This window comes from Helianthus annuus, chromosome 3 (assembly GCF_002127325.2).
Source record: "Helianthus annuus cultivar XRQ/B chromosome 3, HanXRQr2.0-SUNRISE, whole genome shotgun sequence".
Lineage (NCBI taxonomy): Eukaryota > Viridiplantae > Streptophyta > Magnoliopsida > Asterales > Asteraceae > Helianthus > Helianthus annuus.
The window spans coordinates 169,700,558-169,728,505 of record NC_035435.2 but is presented as its reverse complement, the minus strand read 5'-3'; the positions used below and the strand labels follow the sequence as shown (position 1 = coordinate 169,728,505).

The 27,948-nt window shown below is 37.1% G+C and overlaps 6 protein-coding genes across 12 annotated transcripts; 5 read left to right on the top strand and 1 right to left on the bottom strand.

Moving 5' to 3' along the window:
* The first annotated feature begins 339 nt into the window (after window positions 1–339).
* LOC110930699 (calmodulin-like protein 3) lies at window positions 340–1,337 on the top strand. The gene has a single exon (XM_022174050.2). It carries the CDS (start codon window positions 355–357, stop codon window positions 1,108–1,110), a length of 756 nt encoding a protein of 251 aa, XP_022029742.1. The 5' UTR covers window positions 340–354; the 3' UTR covers window positions 1,111–1,337.
* Window positions 1,338–5,171: 3,834 nt separating this feature from the next.
* Window positions 5,172–9,143, bottom strand: LOC110930700 (protein AIR2). Its single transcript, XM_022174051.2, has 7 exons — window positions 8,902–9,143; window positions 8,648–8,761; window positions 8,395–8,553; window positions 7,257–7,421; window positions 7,003–7,116; window positions 6,238–6,351; window positions 5,172–5,562 (listed from the first exon to the last, which is right to left on the bottom strand). The coding sequence occupies exons 1-7, from the start codon at window positions 9,037–9,039 to the stop codon at window positions 5,260–5,262; spliced, it is 1,107 nt and encodes a 368-aa protein (XP_022029743.1). The 5' UTR covers window positions 9,040–9,143; the 3' UTR covers window positions 5,172–5,259.
* A 297-nt stretch (window positions 9,144–9,440) lies between these two features.
* On the top strand, window positions 9,441–13,149 carry LOC110930701. Of its 7 annotated transcripts, none has more exons than XM_022174054.2 (10): window positions 9,441–9,918; window positions 10,110–10,186; window positions 10,332–10,447; window positions 10,544–10,594; window positions 10,886–10,917; window positions 11,114–11,200; window positions 11,306–11,345; window positions 11,459–11,585; window positions 11,669–11,835; window positions 11,920–13,149. In XM_022174054.2, exons 3-9 carry the CDS (start codon window positions 10,370–10,372, stop codon window positions 11,752–11,754), a joined length of 501 nt encoding a protein of 166 aa, XP_022029746.1. In that variant the 5' UTR covers window positions 9,441–9,918; window positions 10,110–10,186; window positions 10,332–10,369; the 3' UTR covers window positions 11,755–11,835; window positions 11,920–13,149. The 7 variants fall into 7 exon arrangements, with proteins under 7 accessions (XP_022029746.1, XP_035843649.1, XP_022029745.1 ...); XM_035987756.1 differs by having other exon boundaries at window positions 10,277–10,447; XM_022174053.2 differs by having other exon boundaries at window positions 10,258–10,447; window positions 10,889–10,917.
* On the top strand, window positions 11,763–13,157 carry LOC110932560 (oil body-associated protein 1A). The gene is made up of 2 exons (XM_022175887.1): window positions 11,763–11,777; window positions 11,969–13,157. Exons 1-2 carry the CDS (start codon window positions 11,763–11,765, stop codon window positions 12,416–12,418), a joined length of 465 nt encoding a protein of 154 aa, XP_022031579.1. The 3' UTR covers window positions 12,419–13,157.
* An 8,705-nt stretch (window positions 13,158–21,862) lies between these two features.
* LOC110932561 lies at window positions 21,863–22,639 on the top strand. Its single transcript, XM_022175888.1, has 2 exons — window positions 21,863–21,947; window positions 22,257–22,639. Exons 1-2 carry the CDS (start codon window positions 21,863–21,865, stop codon window positions 22,637–22,639), a joined length of 468 nt encoding a protein of 155 aa, XP_022031580.1.
* A 1,741-nt stretch (window positions 22,640–24,380) lies between these two features.
* LOC110930703 (protein N-lysine methyltransferase METTL21A) lies at window positions 24,381–27,874 on the top strand. Its single transcript, XM_022174059.2, has 5 exons — window positions 24,381–24,716; window positions 26,386–26,528; window positions 26,599–26,780; window positions 27,379–27,492; window positions 27,567–27,874. The coding sequence occupies exons 1-5, from the start codon at window positions 24,456–24,458 to the stop codon at window positions 27,716–27,718; spliced, it is 852 nt and encodes a 283-aa protein (XP_022029751.1). The 5' UTR covers window positions 24,381–24,455; the 3' UTR covers window positions 27,719–27,874.
* Window positions 27,875–27,948: the final 74 nt, after the last annotated feature.

Sequence of the window (27,948 nt, the reverse complement as noted above, 5' to 3'; positions counted from 1 at the left end):
TTAAAGTTACCGTTGAAACCAACGGTCATCACCCAAACGGTCGATTTTTTGAGTTTTCCACGCGTTATACACATTACGCGTTAATAATAACACGCGTTAAACTATGGGCGGCGGCGGTGTGCTTATTGATGATCACGCGTGCTCGGGGGTCCATAACGGACCGCCCCGTCCCCTCTTATGGTAAAAACCCCTTGCTTAACCATAACATTTTTGCTCCTGATAAAACTTAAACCTATAACCTCCACTTTAAAAGGTCACGAGGCTACCAATACACCAGAACGTTATCGGCTTCCATTATATTATTATCCATCTAATCCTCTAAAGTCTAAATCTCTTAATAAATGATACACACTCATGGCCCACCTCCCACCATGCCGGACTCTTATTATAAAACCACCCTCCCCCCATTCACTTCCTCATCTTCTTCTTCAACACCTTCAACAAACACAAACACAAACACAAACCTTAACAACAACAATGCCGAGAATCTTCCTTTTGTACAACCTAATCTACTCAATCTTCCTCTCTTTCCTCCCCAAAAACCTCCGCCACTACCTCCCTAAATCCCACACCCAACAACAACAACAACAAATCCAAAACGACACCGTCTCTCAACCCTCTCAACCTCCTCAAACCCCACGAACCTCCCGCATGAACCCGGATCAACTCCAACGCATCTTCCAAATGTTCGACAAGAACAACGACGGAACAATCACCAAACACGAGCTCAACGAGTCACTAGAAAACATGAAAATATTCATCTCGGATGAAGACTTGGTTCGCATGATCGACAAAGTTGACATTAACAACGACGGGTGTGTAGATTTGGACGAGTTTGGTGTCTTGTATAAAGAGATTATGGATAACCAGGAGAATGAGGAGGATATGATGGAGGCGTTTAATGTGTTTGATCAGAATCGAGACGGGTTTATCGCGGTTGAGGAGTTGAGATCGGTGTTGGAGTCGTTGGGGTTGAAACAAGGGAAGGTGGTGGATGATTGTAGAAGGATGATTATGAAGGTTGATGTGGATGGTGATGGTAGAGTTAGTTTTAATGAGTTTAAAGAGATGATGAAGTCGGGTGGGTTCGTTAATTTGGCTCAAAGTTGAATTGGGTTATTGTTTTGTTCATGTTCGTTCATTTATTTTTTATTTTATTTTTTTTCGGATGATTTGAGTTGAACTGAATCAACCGTGTTAGATTCAATGGATTTGTAACGGCGTATTATGTATATAGATCGATTATCATTGATTCTTTAATTTTATTTGGGGATGTTCATGTTGTATTCAATGTATTAATTTGTTTAGAGTAAAGTGGAATTTACATTCTTGTGGTTTCTGTTTGTATCTTCTTTTTATTTTTATTAGATTATACACATGTTCTCTTTTATACATATGTTTTGAAGTTTTGGGTTTTTAGTTCTCATTTGTTTCATAAAAAAGCCATAACAATAAATTACAAACAAATGACAGGTAAACGGGCAACAAGCTGCACCGCCACCCCCTTTTAAATTGCAAAACTGATCCTACTAAAGACGAAGCGACTCTTAAGAGACGAACCGATCCTATTTGAATCCGAAGGTCAATCATTCCCGGTTAAGGTATAAGGAAAAAGAGAATTCACTATCCGCTGGATCCTTTTCAAATTATAAAAGGCAAATGGGATAAACACGTGTTGATTCTCTAAAATAAGTTGGGTTTTGTTATAAAAACTTGAGGATTTGGTCTTGGTTGAAATCTTAATACTTTTCTGTAAAAGTCGCTAGAAAATATATAAAATTAATGTAAAGTATCATTCTACCGTTGGGTTTAAAAAAGCAAAAATAAACTAAAAAAATATAAATACTTTTCAAACGCCTTCTCCTATTGATGTGTTATATAAAGTATCATTCTACCGTTGGGTTTAGAAAAGCAAAAATAAACTAAAAAATATAAATACTTTTCAAACCCCTTTATGATTGACAATTATCTTAATCTCCACCATACAAGAAAGAATCTCACTAAATTGACATTTAGGTCAGTGAGTTGGCTTAACTGAGCCAACACATGAAGCTTACTATGCATAGTTCAATCATTTCTCTTGAGTCAACTCTATGCATAATTAGATCAATCGCCTCGATGATGGGAGGCGTCAGGTGTCCACTCACCATCTGGCTACCGGCCACCGCACATGGCAACGTTAAGGATGGTCAAATCCTATAGAAGCCGAATAAGGTAAAAAGAAACTAGATTTGTTAACGATGAAAGGTTCGAGAAAAGGGATAACTCGCACGATTAATCAATGAGTGCTTGTTGGCAGAGGCGTCAGTGAGATACAAGAATCCTAAGGAACATGAGAGAAAAGAAAATTAAGAGGGAAAAAACTGGATTAATTTTTAACGATAGAAAACAAGATAATACCGATTATGAGAAAAACAAAAGTGATTTATAAAATGATGCTCCTAAATCTATAATCCATGAAGAAACGATCAAATTCAAAAAAAAAAAAAAAAAAAAAAAAAAAAAAAAAAAAAAAAAAAACCCTTACCATATGAATATTATATTAGGTTCCCTTTTTTATGCAGTCAAAATATTTAAATTAAAAGACTTAGACAAAGTGACAACACTTGGGACATATAGTGGGGCTCTAACTTGGTTGAAAGTTTAAACAAGACACGTTATATGGAATGTGTAAAACTTGAATATTGTTTAAAGTAAGAAAGCTTTTTGAGTCATAGTGGGCTCCGACCAAAACTCAAAACTAGAGTTTTACAAAGTAAAAAAAAAAGAGTTGATGGGGATAGTCCCGGCCTTTTGGGGGAGGAAAAGTGGAAATGAACAGAAAAGGATAAAATGGGAAAAAAAAAAAAAAAAAAAAGTAGCCGAAATTTGGTTGCATGGTTGTCAAATCCCTAAATCAAGGTTTCACAAATTGTATTCACACACTAGTGTGTAGTTATATATATCTTTCCATTTTATATTTGTTTCCTCTTTCTCCAACTTGGCTTTTGAATATATATATATATATATACTTTTGCTAAATGTCGTTTAAGTTTTGATAAATTTACATAACTAAAGTTTAAATTAAAAGGAAAGTGCCAAAACTCGTCTCTTTAGATCTTAAGGTGGACGGAGTCCACCTCGGAACACTCTGTCATCATCATCGGGGAAAGCCGAATTATCCAACCAAATCGTTCCACTTGAAGATAGGCGTTGCAAGAACCAAGGGGTGCGGGTTATGAAGGCCGAGCAGGGACTTGCGTGTGTGAGAGAGCGCGAAGAAAGGAGCTCAGGGGGTTGCAGGAACACCGCCCCCACCATACGGTGGCTACGTCTGAGTTTTTGCTAAAGATGGCTCCTCGTGCCCACTCTGCTTACCCTTATTTAACCCACATTGTTTTTCTGTTTCTACAAGATCCATTTACACACTTCTAAAAATACTTGTTAAAATAGGTTATCCTGGCTACACTAGTGGGTTAAAATTTAACTTTACAAAACCGTTTATAAAAAAACAAACATGTGATTTGAGACACTGGTGCTGTTTGCTCCTATAATGCCCATTGCTCATAGTCTTATATTCATTTCCATTCCTCGCACCATTTGTCTCATTCATATGCTTCGCCAAATATATTATCATCTTCACTAGCACACAAGGTTTTCATAACCGGACCAGACCGACTAGTAGGACTGGGAACTTACCACACCACCGGTTCGTTGCGGTAGTTATGAGCCACTATGTTTTGTGTCGACTGATTTTTGACGAGTGCTGGTTAGTAGGTTGCATCAATAGGAACTCTTAAGTCAATACAAAATTTCTCGGCAGGAGTAACATGCACATCAAACAGCAACTTGGCTTGATCTCAATATCAACCGGTCAACATTGTAGAAACTTATGTGCAGTAGGAATCAATATTTATTCTTTTTAAACCAAATCTATTATTATCAAGTATACATTTTAAATCAAATCAAATGAAATCAATAAAATAAAAACAGTAATTCTTTTTACACCATGTTGTCTGTGTGTCAGAAAACATCTTTGCTCATTAAAACTCACGCATATAGGCAGTGGCGGAGCTTGACAAAAAGTTTCGAGGGGGCATAAAGTGATGGGACCTAAAAATTTTTTTCCTATCGTTATGTTTCGGGTCGGGTCGGCTATCGATTCGAGTCAGGTCAAATAATAATAGTTCCAAATAAAACAAAGAAATTTCATTCATTCAAATGATCGTTCTTACAAATAAAAACTTGCGATTAAGTTTATTGTGTGGTGGATAATCTAGGGTTAAACAAATAAGAGTTAAAATATATTTACAAAACTACCCATCACTTATATACAAAATGATAACAAACTTTACTTTAATTTATATATTGTATAAATATTTAGGATATACAAAGTGGTAAGAAATTTTACTTTAATTTATATATATGTATAAATATTTAGGAAAAAAAATTGGAGGGAGGCGATCCTATATAATTTTTAAAATTTCCGAACGAAAAATCGGAACCTATACACTTTTAACCGAAACATTGGGGTGGGCGGGTGCACCCCCGAGCACCAAATAACCTTCGCTACTGCATATAGGGCTGCAAACGAACCAAACGAACACGAACAAGACCTTGTTCGTGTTCGTTTGTTAAGAAATATGTGTGTTCATAAACTGTTCATGAACACTTACCGAACGAGATTTTATGTTCGTGTTCGTTTGTTAAGGAAATGAACTTGTTCATGTTCGTTTGTGTTGTTTGTTAACTTTAGGCAACGAACGGAAACAAATGATGATAAATACAAATGAGCACAAACTAATGAAAATGAACATAAATGGAAACAAACGAACATAAACAATCCTTCATAAACAGAATATGTAATACATCATCACTTATTAAATATTTTATTTGTCGGATTCTGAAGTATTTAAATAAATTATAAAAAAATAAAAACACTAATGAACAATCGAACACGTTGTCGAACGTTCACGAACATAGACAAACGAACGCGACCTCTGTTCATGTTTGTTCATTCAACTAAGCGAACGAAATTTCTTGTTCGTGTTTGTTTGTTTAATAAACGAACTTCCCGCCGAACGGTTCACGAACTGTTCGTCGAACGTTTGGTTCGTTTGCAGCCCTACACGCATTATACTGTATAGCCAACATCACCTGATGGGAACAGTTAAAACAAATAACACAACTTGTTAAAAATAAGAAGAAAAAAAAAACACTAAAAATACAACAATGGACATACAATACCAAATCAAAACAACCATATTCTCTCCTTTCACCTCAACCTTCATATTGAAAATCACAAACATAATCACTAGAACCATGAAATCCTTGATTAGATCTATAACTAGCTGGTGTTGACAAAGATCCACACTGGGTCCCACTTAAACCGCCATCGTGATCTTCATCTTCGTCGTCATCCATCCAACCACCCCTACGCTTTGGTTGAGATGAAGTTGAGTATCCATGTTGTGTTTTATTCCTTTTACAAACCTCACCTAGCTCTTGCGGTGCAGATTTAACCGCTACATGCTCTGTGTTATCTTGTAGATTAATGCGCTTCGCTTTTTTCCATTTTCGCTTCTAAATAAATAGGAAATGACCTTTAAAAAATTGTTACAAAATAATCTGGCATGTAGATCAAATGATACTAGAGGTGGCAAAATGAGGTTAAAATGGGTAGATTTTTAGTACGGGTCGAAACTTAAAAACGGGGTGGGCCAACCTGCAAACACGTATTTTATTCGTTTTCTGAAATCAAATAACGTGCTACAACCAGTGTTGTAAAAATCGCGACTAGGCGGCGATTAATCGCTAGTCAGCCAGTAACTGAGTAATTTTTTGTTAATCGGTCCATTAATCGCTAGTCGGCCGGCCGAAAATCGGCAATTCCGGCCAGATTCCAGCAAAAAACCTGTATATTCCGGCCAGTATCTAACCAAACCATGTGAATTCCAACAATTAATCTTGTATACTTAAAAAAAATAGGTTGAGTAAGAGTTAAAACCTAGCTACTTAAAATATTTACCTATAAAAATGTGTATATGTATACATAAAACTAAAAATTACATATAAAAACCCAATCCGATTAATCCCGATTGATCACGAGTAATCCCGAGTACTCGCTAGTCCCCACCTCACCAGCCGACTAGCGACTAGCGAGTTCTCCAACCTTGGCTACAACTGCGGTCAGCTTAACCCATCTGACCCGTTAGGAAACAAACAAAAAGAAAACATAGCGTAAAGTGAGTCTATTACCTTAGATGATGTTTTACATTTGCGTGACTTGTGGCCTTCCTGGCCGCATTTGTAGCAATAACTAGGTGACGCCTCAGTATGCGTTATTACACTTGAAGTTACACTTTCACATTTCTGTCAAAAAAAAAAATTAGAATAAAAAAACTAAAAATGTCTAAAATTTTCCTAAAAGGCCAGCATCTAATCATGTAACCAACATTGTTCAACGGGTCTAGTGAGTATAAGGGGCTGTTTGTTTAGCTCTTAATGGGGCTCTTAACGGTTCAGACATCTTACTGGTTCAGCACTTAATGGTTCAGACTGTTTGTTTTGTGAGCAGATGTTTGAATGGTTCAGACATTTGCCTCTGAATGATTAAGCATTATACAGAGTCTGAATGGTTAAGACCTCTAATCTGCATTGGTCAGACATTTGCCTCTAAACGGTTAAACACTATACTCTGGCTCTTAATGGTTCAGACCTCTTACTGGTTCAGCACTTAATGGTTCAGACCTCTTACTGGTTCAACACTTAACCATTCAGAAGTTGTCAAACAGCCCCTAAGTTATATTTTGATTCAAGTTGGGCAAGCCGCAAGAGTGGCAAATCAGTAAAAACAAAGAAGGAAGCGTACATTTTGGTAAGTTTAGTTAATCATTTTGTTTTTAACTGTACTCTATACATTAGATATTTCTGATAAAGGTCGCAATCAGGAGTTATGTACATTCTATATTTGGAAAATCGTGGATAAGAATTTCAAGTTTGTGATCACTTCATTTAACATACCAAACCAGTATGGCCCAACTGACCACACCTGTAACAAGAAGCCTCACTTGGACCTTCACCATAGTCAACACAACAAAGATGGCCCATATATTTGCAAATGTAACATTGTATTTCCTGAAAAAACAAGTGTCATGTGTGAGTTCTAGGTTAAAAAAACAAAAAATATCATCGTAGATTCGTAATCAAATGAAACAACAAGCACGGATGGTTTTTAAATATCGAAACGGAATAGATGACGAGATTGATCATTTGACCTTGAGGTCATCCACAGAGTAGAACACAGTCTCGCATTCGTTCATTTCATGCCCAGAATCACCGCATTTTAAACATGTTTTAGCCTTTTCGACTCCCTCGATGCATTTTTCTGGGCAGTGTTTTGCACGATGACCACTTTGTTTGCAATGAAAACATTTCTTTCCCTGCAGAAAAGTAAAAGTATAACCAATAGAAGTCATTATCAAGGTTTAGAAAAACAGAAACAAGTGTCTAGGCGTTTTCCCTTCGCCTCACGAGGCATAAGCCTCGAGGCGAACTGAGGCGTAATCCCGAGGTGGAATTATTTAATAAATTTAAAAATTATATATCTTATAAAAATAATAATGCAAACTAAATTCATCATCAAATTCATCAAAAACACACATAAAAAAGACATAAATTGCTTGAAATTGACACAAAAAGTCAAAAACAAATATCAAAAACCCCCTGTGGCGCACCTAGAGGTGCACAAAAAAACCGGTTTTAGAACCGAAACCGGGGAAAAAGCCGAAACCGGTTTTTTTATAACCGGTTTTAGAACCGAACCGAACGCCGGTTGTAGACCGGTTAGGGATATTCATCTTCGAAACCGGTTTTAAAACCGAAACCGGTTATAAAAAACCGGTTTAAAAAGGTAAAAAAACGGTTTTTTTGGAAAAAAAAAAAACGGTTGGACCGGTTATTGTTTTAAGTAAAAAAACCGGTTAGTAACCGAAACTGGTTATAAAAAAAACCGGTTCGGTTAATAACCGGAACCAGTTTTTGAAAAAAAACGATTTGTACACCTCTAGGCGCACCTGAGGTGCAGCCTTTTTAGGGCCTTAGCCCTTCTGAGGCGCACATACAATAAAACCCCCCTGAGGTGCGCCTCAGAATCGTTTTTTGGGCGTTTCACCTTGAGGCGTTTCGCCTCAACTGTTTTTTAAAAACCATGGTCACTATATGCAAAGATTACTTTATGTTTATACAAGTATACAACAATGGCAAGTAAATACGACAATTTCTAACACGATACATCGGTTTTCTTCTTCTTGTTATTATTATTATTATTAAATCATGATGTAACACGATTATTTGACATTTATGATTCATTATTATCAAATGAACAGTTAGTTGAAAATAATATAAGCTCCTAACCTGCTTGCACCGCCTTGCAATGTGCTCCAAACTGCCGCATAAATAACAAGGCTTCTTGCGCTTAGAAGCGCTACAATTGGTAATTGTATGACCGCGTTCACCACAACTATAGCAATTTCCATAACTGCTATCTGGAGGATCAAAGTACCGAGGGCCCCGCTGGATATAATCAAACGGGTTAAAAAATTCATGTACACGATACATACATTTGGGTTGCAAAATGATACCTTAAATATGCATTCATTCAACTTACAAGAAGCTTCCGTAGTACAACAGAGTTATTAGATCTCTCCGTTTGACTGATTTCCAAACTCGAACGAATATCTTTTGATTCTTCATTCTCTTTCGTTCTTTTCGCATCTTTAACCTAATGCAATCAAATAATGTTTTCTAAATTAAACAATTTACTACCAACAAAGGTAACAACAGAATAAAACACAAATCTAACACAAAACAACAACAAAAAGGTTTTAATTATAAGTTTTCAATTAAATCTAAAGTGCTTACATCGTTTGGTGTTCTGATGATCTCATTTGTGTTCTCAAACTTATTCTTGGCATCTGTGATGATAATTTCAGATCCCAGTTGTAATGATGAAGTATTAACATTGCTACATGCTCCCCCTGGTATTGATTTTTCCACCATTTTTAAGCTTTGGTCAATTGGTCCTGATGAACATCACTACGGCTGCTGAGAAAAATTGCGGCTAGGGAGGGGATCTGCAGAAGATCTAGTACGGTACAAGTCTGGACTCCTTTAATCTCCACTACAGTAGAAGAGTATATGCCTCAAAAATTCTTGTAATTACCGAAAAAAGGTTTAATGATATATTTATTATCTATATCTATATCTATATCTATCTATATATATAATAAACAAACAAGGTTTGAGACACGTGTCGCGTTATGGTACAACCTCACTAGATTTTTGGCGGGAAAATGTGGGATAGCTATAATTTTTACACGGGATCCGAATGGCAACAACGGTACCCGATTTTTTGACCCGCGTATATAATGAAATAAAAAAACCCTAATCATTCTAATCCCTCATTTGTTCACACCGTCATCCCAAAAATGAAGAATTCATCCCAGCCAACCTATTCTTCTCATCTCCGATCCACGATTCAAGCTTCATTCCATTTTCTTAATCTTATCTCAAACCCCAATTTCGTTGGCTGATTATTCGAGATGGGTTTTTTCACTTCATCTTCTTTAGGGTTTGTTCACTGTTTGTTCTTGATTAATCGATGAATCTGTTAACCGATCGATGGAGAAGATGATTACAGATTAGTAGGATGATGAAGACGATCGGAACATGATGATCGGATCGTCGTCCAGTGATGGGAAGATGGTGATAAAACTCAAGATTTCGAAACTTTCAGATGAAGATGTAACGGAAGATGAAGAATCTCCGGTGATCGGAAAAAGGGTTTTTGTGGAATGCAAAAAGGAGTTTAGCTCAGGTAAAGCATTGGGTGGTCACATATCAGGATCTGGTTTCCACATACTTTGTGGGAGAGAACAGGTAAAGGAATTATTTATATCATTGTTTGTTTCAATTTTTTTTTCAAGTGTTCCACATATAAAGAAATAAGAATGTAATTAAAGTGGCGTAGTTGTGATAAGATATATTTGGATTCTTGTGTATTTTGCAGTTTTTTTATTATTGAAATTGGATGTCAATATATTAATGTTATCAGCTCTATATCTTAACAGAAATAAAGAAATACAATGAGGCCATCCAGCTAAAATCTTTTGAAACAATGGCGTATATCATAAAGAATCCACCCAAGGTATGATTTTGTGCTTTTGTATTAGTTTTTGTGTGGTTGGTTAACTAATGAGATGATGTGGGATGATTCAGAATTTTAAGGCCTTTGTAGTTGGGCATTTTTGCGATCGTGCGGTTGACATTCTAAGGGCTACTAATGCTTATAGGGAGGGCCTGCAATATACGGGATGACGTTGATTCAAGCATGATCCGTCCTTTTGTTGCTTTTATGTGTATCAGAGCAACTGGAGCTTCCAATTTCACTCCTATCGGACCATTCGGGGTGAGTTTTACGTACATGGGTTATATCTACCATTTGTTGTAAAAAGTTGTTCTAAATTGAGTCGATCCATCACCAAAAAAAACAATGTCGCTGTAGGGTTTTGGATCATTTTTAGAGCGTTCAATTGGGTCTGCTTCAACATTATCTGTAATCTCTCTCTCTCTCTCTCTCTCCCTATCTACATTTATAGATGATCATATTAGGGTTTAGATTTGGATGTATCTTCTGCTATCATTTATGGAAAAGCCCCCTACACAGGCCAAAGGGTATAAGCTTTCTTTGTGTTTTCCTTCCATGTTTCAAAGAAGTATCCAGTTGTATTTGTATTGTTATCTATCTGTGTTTCTGTAGCTTATTCAATTTTACATCTATTCAAGCTTGACTGATTATTGTTTTTTTTTATACCTGGGTTCTATGGTGACACTTTTGGATCTTTAGCAGACAACGCCGATCTCTCCGACTCCTTCCACGTAAGTCTTGTAACAAGTGGTCTCCTTGAGTTTTCTCAGTTATTGTTCGCATTCGCATTTACAGTCAGAAGCGAAGCTGGATGTCTAATGCTTTACTTATTTATTGATCAATATGCATAGAAATATCCCATCAAGTAGCATCTGGTCCTTCAAGTCACCTGTTTTATAACACTTATAAACATGTTTTGTTGTGCAGCATCGAGATAACATTAAAAAGTATGGCAAGATGCCTCTTGGACTACCATCAGATGGTAATAAGAAGAAGCCATCTCAGGATCATCATGTAAGCCATGCTTTTTGAATATCCAGAATTTTTTTAAATTAATTAATTAATTAATTAATAATGAATCAGAAGAGGAGTTTAATCCTTAATTTGTCTTGCCTTCAGCTTGAGGACAGGTTCGCCAAGATGCGTCTTACACCATCTGGTACGCATTGATGGATACATATGAATTGATAAATGACAATTAACTAATAATATAAATTCTCTTTATACATACATACATACATAGATGAAATTCCACTTCCTGTATATACCAAGGTTAAGAAGGCAGTTGACATCATGAGTGGTCCTAAGGAAGCCAGTAGTTATCTCAATGATTTGGAAAGAGCTGAGTATGGAATTCGCGAGGCTACTAAGGTCTACAGATGTTTTCTTCCACTTGGCTGTAATTACTCATATTTTAATTACTCATATTTTTATTGTTTTCTTATGTTTAATGATCATTCTATTTTCCTTTTCTTTTTGCAGTGATCGAGAGAGTGCTAGCTTCTTTATTACCGGCTGTGACAAGATTTATACAAGGAAGGACGGGAAAAAAATCATTATGCGTGTAGCTTCATAAATGTCAACAAACAATGTTTTTTAATCAATGCATGTCTTGTAGTTTTCCAGTCACATTCAATAACTGACAACAGGTATTATACCATTACTAGAAAGGTGCATACTTTTCACATGAATGAATTATAAATTAACTTATATTTTTAATGGTTTCGTTTTAGGCCATAGAAACTAGAAAGGTGGGTACTTTTCACATGAATGAGGTTCTAGCCAAGAAAGGTGGGTACTTTTCACCTGATTCGCCAAGTGGAAGCACATCACTACTGCGGCCATCTGAACGAAGACATGCGACAATGTCTGGTCTACGACTGGCCTGATGCCGATGCGCGGTTGATCGGGCTGGAATACATAGTAACTGAAGAACAGTTTTTAACTCTTCCGGACACCAAAAAACCGATGTGGCATAGCCACGAGTATGAGGTGAAGAGCGGCGTGCTCTTCCTTCCCGGTGTTCCCGGTCCGGTTGAACGAAAAGATCTCGAGAAAGTGGCGAAAACATATGGGAAGACCATACACTTTTGGCAGGTGGATAGTGGTGATGAACTGCCGCTCGGGTTACCGCAGGTGATGATGGCGCTAACGCGAGACGGGCAACTCTACCCGAGCCTCACCATCGTTTCGTTTATTCCAACTATAGGGGTGTTTGTTATTCGGTTTTAAACCGATTTAACCAAAAACTGTTTAAAATCGAAGCAAATTACATATTTGGTTTTGTGGTTTGGTTTTCGGTAACAAAAGTATGAAACCGTTATAAACCCGAACAGAATTACATGTTTGGTTTTCCGGGTTCAGAAATCTAAACTGAAATCGACCAAAACCAAACAATTTTACATATTTGGTTATGGCGGTTTGGTTTTTGGTGGTTTTCTGGTTCAGAATTCTTAACTAAAACCAATGTGGTATATCTCAATACGTGACTCAAGTTGGTACGACCATCGGGTACACCATTACTTCGGCGATCAGTATGGCGTAAGCGATAACTAAAAACTCAGAACTTATAGTTTAAATGTGTTTGTTTAGCTAGCTAATTTTGGAATATCTTGTGGTTAACCAGGGCGGTTAAACAGATATTTGTTTCTCATGGTAGAAAAAATCCGTGATCTTTTGTTATGAGAATCTGATCAAGAACTATCATTATTTTCGCAGGGTTTAACAGGGTTTAACGAAGATAAAGCGATGTAGAAGTGTATCTTCAGTACACACAAAAAGCTCTTGAAATGCTCATCAAGATCTCAAAGATTTGAGAGCTTTAAAGACCAAAGGATTAGAACAAATTTATATTGTGTTTTTTGATATCGTATATTGTGAATATTAGATTCAGTTACTAGCATGTTTTAATAAACCTTTGGAAGGAGTCAACTTTGGTATAAATATAGCAATTGTTTTTTACTTTTTAGCATTCCATAATTTTTGTTTGGTTTATGTTTTCCATCAGTTTCGTTTTTGACTTTCAAAAGTCAAACGCACAGGCAGATCTATTGCATTGTGATAAATCATAAAAGTGCAAGAAATCCGAGTCTCAAATCTTTATGGAATGTAGTCAAAAATGCTATAAGATGGTATATAGAAACCGATATGTTTTAACTTTTATGGCAATTTGTGGGATTACCCGCACTCCGCAGCGGGTTTTGGGTCGGTATCGGTTCGGGTTGGCTCGGCTCGGTATGATACAGAACTAGATACAACAATGGAATCGGTTCATCACGTACCATTACCGTACCGGTACTAACTATAGCTTACCGTACAAAAAAACATTCAACTGTGCATGCAACTTTGTATTCAACGACATGTCGAGAAAACCATAAAACGAATATGATACCGATACTGATGTTCATACGGTGTTGATTATGTCCTCACGGTAAAGAAAAAAAATCACATGCATCTGACCCTTTCAAATAAAACTTTTATCGATTCATAGTAAATAAAAATAAGTCCGTCACAATAGTACTTTTGAAATTTTTTAACCATACTTTATTACTAAAATAACAAAAAAGATAAACAACGTAATTGTATATTTAAAAACCACGAGGAAACTTTTGACTTGTATGTTTGTGCTTAGATCACTTGTACAATAATATTTACAACTTCACATAGACAAAAATAGTCACGTTACAACAATATAGTCGGAATTTTATAAAACATTACATTTTTAAAAAAATTGAAAAAGTCTTAAGAAAAAACAAAATATGAGTAAATATAATAATAATAATAATAATAATAATAATAATAATAATAATTTGAAAATAACCAACTGGAATTAGTGTTGGTTATGCTTATGGTGGAATGATATGCACCTGATCACTCTTTCTTGTGCACATTGACATGGACCCAAATAAAGAATAACTAGAAAAGGTCAAACTAATGGCTGGTATTCTTTAAAGGAACCTTCAATACTTCGAAGGTTTATTTGAGTTCTTTTACTTTTTTATTTATTAGAAAAGGAAAATAAATTAGACGCTATCGGAAATATGTAATGTTTTATTTACCTAATTAAATAATAGTTATACAAATAAAAATCCATTTTGGTTTCTTTTTCATATACACTCTTTTTTCTGTTTTTTTTTTTCAGTCGTCATGAGTTCTTGGGCTTTATAAAGTAGAATTGTATCATTAAGATTTAAAATCAAACAGAGGCGAGTGTCGTTACAATACCTACCGGTAGCGGTGTTCTTTGGTTTCGGGTTTTACGGATTGGGTTATTCGGGTTTGCGGATGGGAAAACATGACCTGATAACCGGCCCATTTAAAGTTTGGGTTCATCAGCTTTTGCCGTTATGTTTATGTTTGGAAACATGGTAATGTATATGTTATGGTTTAGTATAATTATATTTATTGTAGTTAGGAGATATGATTTGAATAGCTTTTATTTGTATTTATCTAATGCATAAGATCTTATGTGGGTTAGTTACTTATTATATGTACAGATACTTTTAAATACTTATTTTGATCGTGGGTCTGTTCAAAAATCTTGAAATAGCGTTACAAAAACTCACTTGCAACCCGACTATATTAAGTTTCAGATAAGCCAGGTTTCTCAGGTTTAGAGGAAGAGGATAGGTTATTTAAGTTATATGATTATTTAAATTATCGTCACATTTTAACATTTAAGTAACCTTTAAAGATGTAATTTGTTAGGAAGATAATTATATCTATAATATTTTTTTTGATATTTGCAGCAAAATATCAAAATTCATACTGCTACTAACAAAATTTCATTAAAATTCAAGCATCGTTTGACAATATGATAATTAAAAGTCTCAAAACTTAATGTTCCAAATACCATAGACTCTAAACTAAAACATATCTATAAAAAAGATAACAAATGTTCGGGTTTTTTTTAGGTTTCGTGTTTTGAGGTTTTCGGGTCGGGTTTTCGCATGGAAAAAGTGACCCGATGACCAACCCATATAATGTTCGGGTTGGTTGGGTTTGGGTTTTTTGGGTTTCTCGGGTACTATCTAATTCGGGTTTTGGTGGCTTCGGATTCGGGTCGGGTTTAGGATAAAAATGAACAACCCTACTCATGTATTTGGAATCTTTATATGCAAAACCAATATGATCAATGATTGATTAGATGTTGATATATTGCTGTTTTGTAATAGTTTTAGAATAGTTGTTGATATATCACCTGCTAAAGGAGAGTCATGTGTGAAGACCTGCAATGAAATAAGATCAGAAAGAATTAAAGCTGACTTTAGAAGTCTAATTTTTTGTGCAGAAAGGGTATGTGACTTCCAAGGTCTCTTTGGATATTCATCCACCATGGCGTGTCTTCTTAGGCGTATGCGTTCGAAAACATTCTTATACAGAGATCTCATTATGATTCAAGGGAATTAGCTTTACTTGGAACGGGTTTAAAAAGCTTGCCGACTCAGTGTCCTTTATTGGTTAGAAGCATTAATGTGCTGTCCAATCTATTTCCGATTGTGGCGAACATCTCTGTGTCATGCGAGTTTGCTCAGGATTTGGCAATGGGTCACCCGTTGGTGTAAGTTGTAGCCTTTCTTTTGCTTTTGACAAGCAAGATGTGCTAAGGTTTAACACGTATTGGGCTGGATCAACAAGGTTTAAGAAGGCTGGGTTAGCGAGCTGGTTTTATGATATCTTATTTTCTTGATCTGTTGCAAAGATATTGTATAAAATTTATTGACGACTACAAATCATAATCACCAAATAACTTGGGCTGCATAACTGTAATAAGCAACTTAGTAGAAATATGTTACATAACAATATGACATCTTATTTTCTTCAACTTACTGTACTTTTTTTAGTAGTTAATTACATTTGTTTTGATGATATTTGTTCAACATTCAAGTTTGATAACCCTCTTGTGTGTATTTTGCATCTTGGAGTTCAACAGTTAAAAGACTATCGTCATACCTCTTAGATGGTTCTTTTCGTAGAAGGGATTCGATTTACTCAAGGAAAGATTTTGGCAACTCAATGATATGCATCTTCAAAGGGACTCAACTGTCACACCCCGATTTCCGGCGGGCTCGGAAGGGTCTAACCTTGACGGTTGGTTACCAGTTACAATCACAAGTTGATTTAATAACAATGCAGCGGAAGATACTAACGCGTTTTAAAATGTTGTTTATGTACCTTTTATTATTGAAAACTAAATTTTCCTAACCCGGGATGTTCCCGGGTGATAGCCTAGTGTAATATATACTATTAAATAGAAGAGTTAATTACACAAATGGGTCATGTGGTTTATACATAATTTCGCCTTTGGGTACTAACTTATTTTTTTAACAGGTTTAGGTTCTATGGTTTCAATTTTGTAACACCTTTGGGTACTAACACCAAAATTAGTTACTTAATGACTAAAATACCCTTGCATTTTTTTAAGTTTATCAATGTAACACATTTGGGTACTAACACCTAATTTTATTTAAGTTTAAATCAATTTTACAAAATCTATTTATTTTTTTATTTTCATTGTTTTATTATATCTCTTAATTAACATAAACTCTATTTATTTTTTTTATTTTCATATTTTTATTAAATTTCTTATTTAACATAAAATCTACTTGTTACACCAGTATTTTTTTAAATAGATTTTTTTAAATAAAATCTACTAGCTATATACTTTTATGTAAATTAAATTTTCGTTTTCAATTTTGGATTGAAATGATTGATAATAATAAATATCTTTCATGTAAAAAAAATTTAAGCATTTTTTTAACTCATTTTTTTGTTCATTTACATTTTACTATTTTAGAAAGATATTTAATTTACATAAGACTATATAGCTAGGTATTTTAAATAAAACTATATAGCTAGGTATTTTAGATAAAACTAAAAAAATTTAAGCCTTTTTTTAACTCTTTTTTTTTGTAAAATAGATATTTAATTTACATAAAACTATATAGCTAGTAGATTTTACTGGTGCAACTAGTAGGTTTTATGTAAATTAAATATGTTTCTAAACTAATAAAATGTAAATGAACAAAAAAACAAGTTAAAAATGGCTTAATTTTTTTTACATGAAAGATATTTTGTTATTATTATTATTATTATCAATCATATATATCCAAAATTCAAAACGAGTAAGGTTTACATTATTTAAAACTAGTAAGAAATTTAATTTACATAAAACTATATAGCTAGTAGATTTTATTTAAAAAATCTATTTAAAAAAATACTGGTGTAACAAGTAGATTTTATGTTAAATAAGAAATTTAATAAAAATATGAAAATAAAAAAAATAAATAGACTTTATATTAATTAAGAGATATAATAAAAAGATGAAAATAAAAAAAATAAATAGATTTTGTAAATTGATTTAAACTTAAATAAAATTAGGTGTTAGTACCCAAATGTGTTACATTGATAAACTTAAAAAAATGCAAGGGTATTTTAGTCATTAATTAACTAATTTTGGTGTTAGTACCCAAAGGTGTTACAAAATTGAAACCATAGAACCTAAATCTGTTAAAATAAAAAGTTAGTACCCAAAGGCGAAATCGGGTATAAACCACAGGACCCATTTGTGTAATTAACTCTAAATAGAATTTATATAATGATATAAATAAAAGACTTGTTTAGACTCGTTAACTTAATCAAACTACCTATTTGAAGAAGAAGCTTAGGCCTGGACGGAAGCTTGTTTAATTATACTTGATTAACTAGGCATCAAAGAGCTAAATTATAATACAAACGAATCATAAAAACAGAGACGATTACAGATTAATGGCAGGTAGACGAGCAACAAGTTGCGCCGCCACCCCCTTCTGAATAGCAAACCCTACCCTGCTAAACACAAAATTCTGCCCCTTAACATGTGCGGTGTTTCTGCTTACCACCTGTTGAACTCGCTTGAGGAACCGCACCGCGTCAGGGGCGAGAGCGCCAAAAGTATCGAAAGCGAATGGGACGAACACATGCTGATTCTCGATGCAAGTTTTCTCATGCTTAGCTACTTTGGCCGCCTCTGCCTTAGTTATTGCTTGACCCACCACAAACCCGTGGTCCCTTAGCCCAACGAGGGGGGATACACCTGTCAAATCAACACACGCGTGTTTTCCTCCTTCTCATCCAAAAACAAGAATGTCAGCGGGCCGTAGGGTAGATCTCCCTTCTAATAGATCGGTCAAGAAGTTCACCGGAGCTTCCCTTTTCGCCGAGATCCCTGTCCGCTTAAGGACATCATAAAGCACATCACGAACTAAATCGTGTCGATATTTAAATCCTGTAATTCTTTACAATGGATTGCATGCTCCCCAAAAGAATCCAAGCAAGACTTCCGACATACAGGACACGGGTCATCAACCGGGAAAAGCGGTACCATCAGCCGGTACTTGAGGATAGCCCGGTATTCCACAGCCGACATACATCGCCCTAAACCTTCAATGGGAACAACAGACAGGAAATCCTGAGCATGGGGGGCTCGCAAACACTCAAACACGGCTCGCTGCCGCGGAGACAAAGCAAACTTCTTTTCAATGTCTTGACGATTTCGCCATATAAGGCATTCGCCAAAATTTTCTGGGCTTTAATGGGGGCGGTGTCTTTAATGTAGAAACCGCCGAGATCAAGATCGGGAAGAGAACTATGCAGGTTGTCTAACGCACCCATGTAATCAGAGTCCAACAACCCACCACCACATTCACGAAGGATGTGGTCTTGAAGAACCCAAGATTGGGCTCTTGAAGCCACAAAAGCGTAGGAAGAGGCATCCTCAGCTGAGCAAATCCCAAGCCCCCCAAAACGGGTCGGGAGGGAAGCTAACCTCCATTGTAGGTCCCCGAAAAAGGCACCCCCACAAACAACAATGTTCTCGATCGCATTCCGAAGCCCCTTGTCAAAAACAGAGACGGCTTCCCCAACAAAAGAAGGCTGACACGTCCTTAGCCCAAACAGCAGTTTAGCAACCCCCATACACGAACGAAGCAGGAGGAGTTCGCTCTGAGGGTCTCGAAGACGTTTGAGGCATCCCATCAACTCAACCGCACATTTAGCTCTTTTAAGGGCCAAACCACTAATAAACTCCCCATCTCTGCTGACAGCACCACCCAAGAGTTTCACACCATGCACGGGCCTACCAATCTCCCACGGAAATAAACCCTCTTGAGTCTTCACCCCGTCGCATGTAGGCCAAAAAACTTCAGTTTAATGTTGAGAAGGAGGCCCAAGGAGGGGCCCTCCACTCTAATGATGTCAAAAGCCTTGGCCACCTGAGTAACATCTCCAATAAGGGTCCCATCATCCAGGTACCAGGCGTGAAAAAGGAGCTTGCAACGATCTCTGATTCGGAGAACAAGAGGGTGTAAAACAAGGGCAAAAAGGAGAGGCCCTAAAGGATCCCCCTGCTGAACCCCCGTGGAAGACCAAATATTATCATTCCCCACATAAAAGCCTAGCTGGTTGCCCGTATAAAAAATCAACCCAAGCAGAGATGGATGGACACATTTTCCTTACCTCATTTAAAAGAGCAGTTCTATCCACAAGATTAAAGGCATTCGAGAAATCGACGGTAAGCATAGCCAACGACCCGTCTTGGTGGTGCGTATTTAAGAGTCTGTTAGCACTATGAAGAACTGCCTCAGCCCCGTTTGGAACCCCGACCTCAAACTGAAAGTCGCCAAGATATTTGGCCATATCCTTCCCCACTCCCTACATCGCCACCTTGGAGACCACTCTCCTCCAGATCGAACCCACTGCAATAGGCCTAATCCCATTATCGGGCTTGAGAAGGGGCGTAAGGGGAGCAGATGCAACAAACTCAGCCAAACTCCTCGGGCATCCCCCCCGTAAAAATAAGTTAACCACAGCTGAAATCGCCCTGAGGAGACTAACCGCAATCACGGACCCTTCCCCACAAAGGGCGTCCAAAAGGTGTTGAGCCCTCAAACCATCAATCCGCTACAAGGTGAGGCTCTGACGGAAGGAAAGCGGGCATGGTCGGAGGGGGCATGCACGGGTGTTTATCCACGAGAGCCTTCATAGTTTTCTTATCAAGTGGTGCAACTCCAGAAGAACAAAGGACCTTAACCGCAGCGGTAAAATGACCATCGGCAACCTTACGTAAACACTGCCTGACATTAGAACTCCCATCCTCGCTTTTTTTTTTAGACATTTTCTTAAATCCCTCCAGACCCTCCTTCATAGGTTGAGCAAACAAAGACTGAATGAGAATGCCAAACCCCTCACGGTCACCCCATTGGGACAACGCCCGCTGTATACTAAGACATTGACCATTTCTCCTGTTGCCTGACCTCTTATCCTGGCGGCTAACCGGCGTAAATACATGTAAGGTACAACGAGGTAATAGTAGAAGTCGAATCCATGCATCAACCGAATCAGGCATAGCCACCACATTACCCAAAGCTGTGGTTAAGGCTTGGGCAAACGCCATGCGACAACTAAAGGGGATGCTCTTAACAGTTTTAATAGGAAGAGAGAAAACTCGGTCAAGTAAAGCAACATCAACACATACCTCTCCAGACGGGGAAACCTCCGATGCGACACACGGTCTAGGGGCCCCCACAATAAACCCCACTTCACCCACTTCCGATGGCACAAACCGAACAACCCGATCTTCATGGTGACACCCCCGCCGGAAAGAATGAAGGCACATGCACTCCCAACACAACCATTGTTCAGACAACCTAAGGGCTTCACAAACAGAGGTAAAAAGATTAGGGTCTTCAGCAATGGCACGTCTCAAAGTATCTTTTCTATCATCCGAACCAAAATGGTGACGTTTAATATGAGTCATAAGCCTTGGGATCCCCTTAGACCCAACAACCCCATCGGGGCAACAATGGAACCCCTTGAAGGGGCAAGGCCAAAAACCATTCGACATGGCCTAAAAAAAACCGAAATGAGGACAACCTTAGCCAAGACACTTAGGCAATGTCTCCACCCAAAACAAGAAAAAGAGAACGAAACTAGAGCTAATACCCGACGGTTCAAAGGCTTTTTGAACCGTAGCTCATTGATAATTTACTCCGAGCATTTCATCGAACACCTTGTGGGCGCAAACCCCACAAGGAAGGAACACCCCACCTCCCTGTCATCCAATGATAGCTACCAAGAAACTTGAGATTTGAAGGTCAAGTAAGAGAATTACAAAAACAATTGGTGTGTAAAGAAGTAGAATCTTTGGGGAAAAAAAAGAATCAATGGAGAAGAAACCGATTTTTTTTAAATGAAATATGTTCTTTTTATACACATGTTTATAAAAAAGCACTTACCTTAGTTTCCTTTTTTACAAAATAGGAGAGAAACAAAAATACCAATTGCAAGTTTTTGATTCAGATATCATTATAGACAGCACTTACAAGGATAAAGTCCCAACTTTATTAATTGGAGTTTTAGTAATACGAACTCGAACAGGTCATAGCTTAGTTTACACTTGTATATTTACCTGCTATTGAGTAAATTTCAGTTTTTGTCCTTTATGTATTATCTGAATTTTAAAAACGTGCCCTTTAAAAGTTTTAATTTCATTTTATGTCAAAAAACACATGTTTTATATCACTTTAAGTTCTTTACACCAAACTGAGTTAAATTACTCGGTTAGGTCAAAGCTCCTTTTTGTGGTTTGATAAATGGTCGGCTGAATGCCCTCTTCAGCACATAGTTACTCCGCGCCAAATGGCTAGATATGGTTTTACTATCAAGTCTAAAGTGACAGAGGCGTTTATTGATGGCCGATGGGAATGGCCGGATGATTGGAGAAGTAGGTACCCTACATTATTTCAGCTTCGGCCTCTCTCTATATCTGATATGCAGGATAGAATTTTATGGAGGAATACGGATGGAAAGCTGGTGCCTTTCACGTCTAAAGATGTCTAGAATGTGATCCGGACGCGTGATCAGCCGAAATCGTGGTCGAAAGTGGTGTGGTCTTCTTTTAATATTCCGAAACATGCGTTCATGTGTTGGCTTATTTTCAAGAAGAAACTCTTGACTCAAGACCGGATTTTGAGGTGGAATCATTCGGTTACGGGATCTATGAATTTGATGTGTTGTTTGCTATGCCAATCAGGTTTAGAGACTCATGACCATTTGTTCTTCGAATGTGCATATTCGAAGTCAGTTTGGCATAAGGTCAGGCATAAAGTTGATATGAATTCGATTCAAGATTCATGGGAGGATATCTCAGCTTGGTTGATTGCTAAAGCCAAATCGAAGTCGGTGTACTCGGTTGCAAGTAGATTGGTGGTGGCAGCCGCAGCTTATGTCATATGGAATGAACGTAATGCTAGATTTTTCAGTAATCGTCTGAGACCGCCAGAACAGCTGGCTGATTCAATCATTAGCACGGTTAGAACAAAATTAATCTCTTTCAGGTACAAGCAAACTTCAAATGTCGATAGATTTTTGGAAGAGTGGAAGATGGATAAAGAAGACTTCGTGGATGAAGACTGAAGACCAATATTTTGTTTTGTTTTGATGTATTGGGTTGTGTCTTTGAGTTGTTTCTTGTTGCACTCTTTAGTGGTATGTCACTAAGAGAACTAGTAGGCACTGTCAGCCTTCTACTTGTTTGATTTTTGATATGTTATAAAATCACCGGGGTAACCCTTTACCCAAAAAGTCAATGATATTATTGGTATTTCTACAAGAGGAAGAAATGCAGAACTTAAACCCTAATTTTTTTGTCTAAAACAATCAGGAGTTTAGAAACCTTTCTGAGTTCAAGAAGACATTTTCTATTCAACCAAAACAATCAACAATTAAACTCTCAAATCCTAACATCAGGAGTGCAAGAAGACCTTTTTGAGTTTACCGAATCCATCTTCCGCCAAATCTGGGGCGTCGCCTCCTTCCCACCCCTCCGCCACCACTACGCCACCGTACTCCCACCACAACCACTGAATCGGATCGGAATCAAGGAAATTTCGGCATCGGAGATGCTGATGAAAATGGCAAAAAGTTACAAACGTGGGGGGCTATTTGGTAAAAAAAGTCATTTTGGACGAAAATGACAAACATACCCAAACTTTAGGGACGGTTTTGGCAATTAACTCTGAATTTTATAAACTTGCTTAGTGGGTGTTTGGCATTCCTTCTCAAAGTGACTTATTAACTTATATAAGTCAAAAGTGAGAAGTTAGAAATAGGGGTGTGCATGGGTCGGTTTGGTTCGGTTTTTACTATTAACCATAACAATAACCGCTAGTTCGGTTATGGAGTTTTGGTAACCATAACCATAACCAAACTTCGGTTATGGTTAATCGGTTATGAAGTCGGTTATGGTTCGATTTTGGTTAATTTCGGTTAAGTAACCAAGCAAGGTTTGAAATAAATAGGGTTGTGCACGATTTGAACATAGCTTAAGCCTATTTTATAAGATAACAGAGACTAAACTTGTTGGTTGAAATACCGATTTTGAGTTCTTTTTAATAAGGTAATTCTCAAACAAAAAAAATATGGACATAACACCTTAGTTCTTTATTAAAACAAATGGCATCTACATCAAGATCATTTTGTTACTAACATACGTTTATCTTAGTAAAAAACCCTCTATATGGTTTTGTAAAACACAAATCCATTTGGTTCGGTTTCGGTTATATCGGTTAACCAAAGCTTCATAACCATAACCATAACCGATTGAGCGGTTATACAAAGTTTCATAACCATAACCATTGGTTATATTGGTTATCGGTTATTAGTGGTTCGGTTATGTCGATTATGGTTCGATTATCGATTATAGTGGTTAATTTGCTCACCCCTAATTAGAAATTCTAACTTCTCAAGAAATAACTCCTCAAGACACAAACTCCTTCGAAATAAGCTAACCCAAATACTCAAAAAATAATATAAGTGATCAGATGCTCCAAAGTAAGCCAACCCAAACACCCCCTTACACTATGTTCCAGAGTTTACTAACGGAAGGAAAGGAAAGGAAACAGAAAGAAAGTAAAAATATTTTGTGTTCCAGAGTTTCATTTAAGGAAGGAAAAGAAAGGAAAATAAAACATGTCGTGTTCCCGAGTTTCATTTAAGGAAGGAAAAGAAAGGAAATGACAGGAAAACTAGGCTAAATTCTTTAATTTTTCTTTCCTTCCGATTTGGGAGGAAGCGGTGAGAAAGTCATCTTTTTTTTCCTTTCTCATCCTTTCCTTTCTCACTTTTGCTTTCTTTTCTTATCCCTCGTTAAGTTAACTCGGGAACAGAGCGTTAGAGCAGCATCAATACACCAAGGTAGCCGCCCGTCCGTCGAAGCGGAACGCCGGAGATAATGGCCGGCACTGACCACGGACAAGAAGTCAACCCAAACGATCTCAGCGAAGAAGAAGAAGAAATAGTAACTGGAATGGGATCCTACAAAGGCAAAGTAAGAATGGTGAGAGGAGATCCATCTGATGAGATGATGTTGCTGTGGGGACTTCAGCAACCCACTTTCTCTAAACCCAATGCTTTCGTCTCTCAGTCTTCTCTCAACCTCTCAATTGACGCTTGTGGCCGTTGTATCTCCATTTCTCAGTCCCCTTCTTCACTGGTCAGTTATGGTTGCACATATAGTGTTCGATGAAATGCCATTGGTTAATTTTAAAGGAATATGTAGAATTTTGAATAGTAAATAAGTAGGGATTAATGTTGAAAGGTCCTGACTTCACTTGTATAATGATTAGGGTCTTTTTTGATGTAAGATATGGAAACAATGTTGGATTATGCAGAAATTTGTAGCACTTAAGTGGTTTTGTTGATTTTCAACTTAAAACCCTAATCTTAGGGTGGGCGGGTACCCACCGATTTGCAATCGGGGACCCCTCTTGCCGCATAGGTGATGTGCCGCCAACTCCAGCGGTGAAGAGAGAGAGGGATTAAAACGGTGGGGAGCTGCCGAGGAGGGGGGAGGAGAGAGGGAGGAGAGAGGGAGAGCTTGACCAATCAAAAAAAACCAATTCACCTAAGAGGGGAGTGCCGCCATCAAAAAGGGGTATTAGGGGAGTGTTAGAGGAGAGTTGACGTGGCTTATTCTGGTTGGTTACGTGTAAGAGGGGGGACTCACCTATTAGGTGAGCACCCCTTACACCCTTAAAACCCTTTTGTTGATTATAGTACTGGTTACCATGTCTCTTGTTACGTTAGTATACGTGTCGCGCCTAATGCAAATCCCGTATCGTTCTGTGTGCACGACTGCACGTGAGATATTGGTGCCAAGGAACACTGACCTCGGATACACTAACACATAGTTGTTAATGGCGATTAGCGACAAATAGCGATAAGGTACCTATATCATATGCTACATAGCGAATAGCGATAAATAGCGGGCGGCTATTTTATAAATAGCGATATACTAGAAAAAAAATTATAATGTATATTATATCAAAAATACCCTGTTATATATGCTATTTTACATGTATATTTAACAAAAACCTAAAATCCAACTATTTTATAGCTATTTTTAATTGCTATTTATATTAAAAAAAATTAAATTGTCGCTATTATCGCTATCTCTCGCTACAGCCCTAATAGCGAGCCTAGACCTATACGCTACGTAGCGCGCTATAGCGATTGCTATGCTCGTTAATGACAATTATGCACTAACGCGTTTTAGGGGTATTGGTTGGGTGATAGGAGAAATTTAAAGAGTAGTTCTGGTATGGGTGACCTTTTTAGAAGTCATCACTAGGAAATGGAAGATAAAGCGTGAGCTTCTTGTCGGTAAAGTTGATAATACTGGTTGATAAGAGGTCGGGTCTTACATTATGTCTTGTAGTCAAATGTAGTAATTTACACGGTTTGACACTTGACTAAGACTGCTGTTTTTTGATCTTTTGGGTAACTTATGCGTTTTCTATTTCAGTTTGTTCTGTACTTCAAATTATAGGTAAGGTTTTACTTGATCATCTTGATGTTTATAAGAATCCCATGATCATAACCGTACCAGGAAGGCAGGAATTTGATGTGGGTTTCATTTAAATTTGGGTCTACAATCTCATGTGAATTACCGTACGTACATTAGGTAGTTATTTGGTCATATAAAGTATGAAGCTCGAATTTAGTCATTCGACCCTTAGAAGTCATAAGTGAATGGACAAGTTATAAAATTCTTATCATCTTATCATCTGTATAAAAGCTCTCTCTTCGAGGCTGATGGTCAAACTCAAACACAGCGGTTTTAGTTACTGAAGTTATTTTCCTCGCTGATTTTTATATTCCAGGGTACTCCAGGAGTAACCGGATCAGTTATGTGGGACAGCGGAATTGTTTTAGGAAAGTTTCTAGAACATGCAGTGGAAAAAGGATTACTTGTTCTTCAAGGCAAGAAGGTTGTTGAACTAGGCGCAGGCTGCGGTTTAGCTGGGTAACAATCTTTTATTTGTTTTGCCCTTGGTTCTAAAACGATCATAAATCTTCTCATATTGTGTTTTCAGTTGTATTGCAGCTCTTTTAGGTTCTCAAGTTATCCTTACAGATATGCCAGACCGATTAAGGCTTCTAAAAAAGAACGTTGAAGATAATTTATATGGAGACGTACGAGGTTGTGCAACGGTTAATGAACTCACCTGGGGCGATCGCCCTGACCCAGAATTAGTTGAACCTTTACCTGACTTTGGTAATTTTTCTTTTAAATATTATTAATACAAAACTAGAGTTTTACCCTTGATTTTTTATGTTAGAGTAAAATGCCATTTTCGTATCTGAGGTTTGGCCAGTTTTGCGACTTTCGTCCAAAGGTTTGTTTTTTTACATCTGGATCCAAAAGGTTTGAAATCTTGCCATTTTCACCCGGCTCGTTAACTCCATCCATTTCTCGGCATTAAGTCAGAGGTATTTTCATCTTTTTCGTTAACTTAAAGGGCAATTCGGTCTTTTGAATACTTGTACATTATGCTAAATGCTTGTACATAAAGTGAAAAAGACTGAATTGCCATTTAAGTTAACAAAAAAGATGGAAATACCCCTTACTTAACGGAGAAAAATAGATGGAGTTAACGAGCCGGATGAAAATGGCAAGATTTCAAACCTTTTGGATCCAGATGCGGAATAACAAACCTTTAGACAAGAGTCACAAAACTGGCAAAACTTCAGGGACGAAAATGTCATTTTACTCTTTATGTAATCGTTTTTGGAATTTGTGTAAAGCTTAAGCATGCGAAGGATGTATACAATTTTGTCATGATATTTAATGAATTAATTGTTTGTGAACGTAGTGATTGGATCGGATGTGATCTACAGTGAAGAAGCCGTGACAGATTTGTTAGAAACTCTAGTAGATCTCAGTGGGACCGAAACAACGATTATTCTGGCTGGAGAACTTCGAAACGGTAATTATTTTGTGCTTAATTTTTCACATTATTGATTTCAGAGGATAACTACCTCGTTATTCTTGTTTTGGCAGATGCTGTTCTTGAATGCTTTATGGAAGCAGCAATGGAGGATTTCATCATAGGTCGAGTTGATCAATCTGGTTGGCATCCAGATTATCGTAGTCCACGTGTTGCTATGTATGTGCTCGTTAAGAAGCTGGATAGCACGGTAACCGCGTGTTGAATACACCATCAGTTAGCCCAAGAGGCCGAGACCCCTTATTTTGTAAACATATAGGTCGGATTTTATTTTTTTAGTCTGTTCGGTTATAGAAGATTTTGTAATCGCATATTTTTATGATCGTTTTTATACATATAGCAATCTCACCATGTTTGTCTTTGGCGTAGATAATTTGAGTTGAACGAGACCCGCATAGATATAGGTATTTGATACTCCAGTGACGATGATTAACC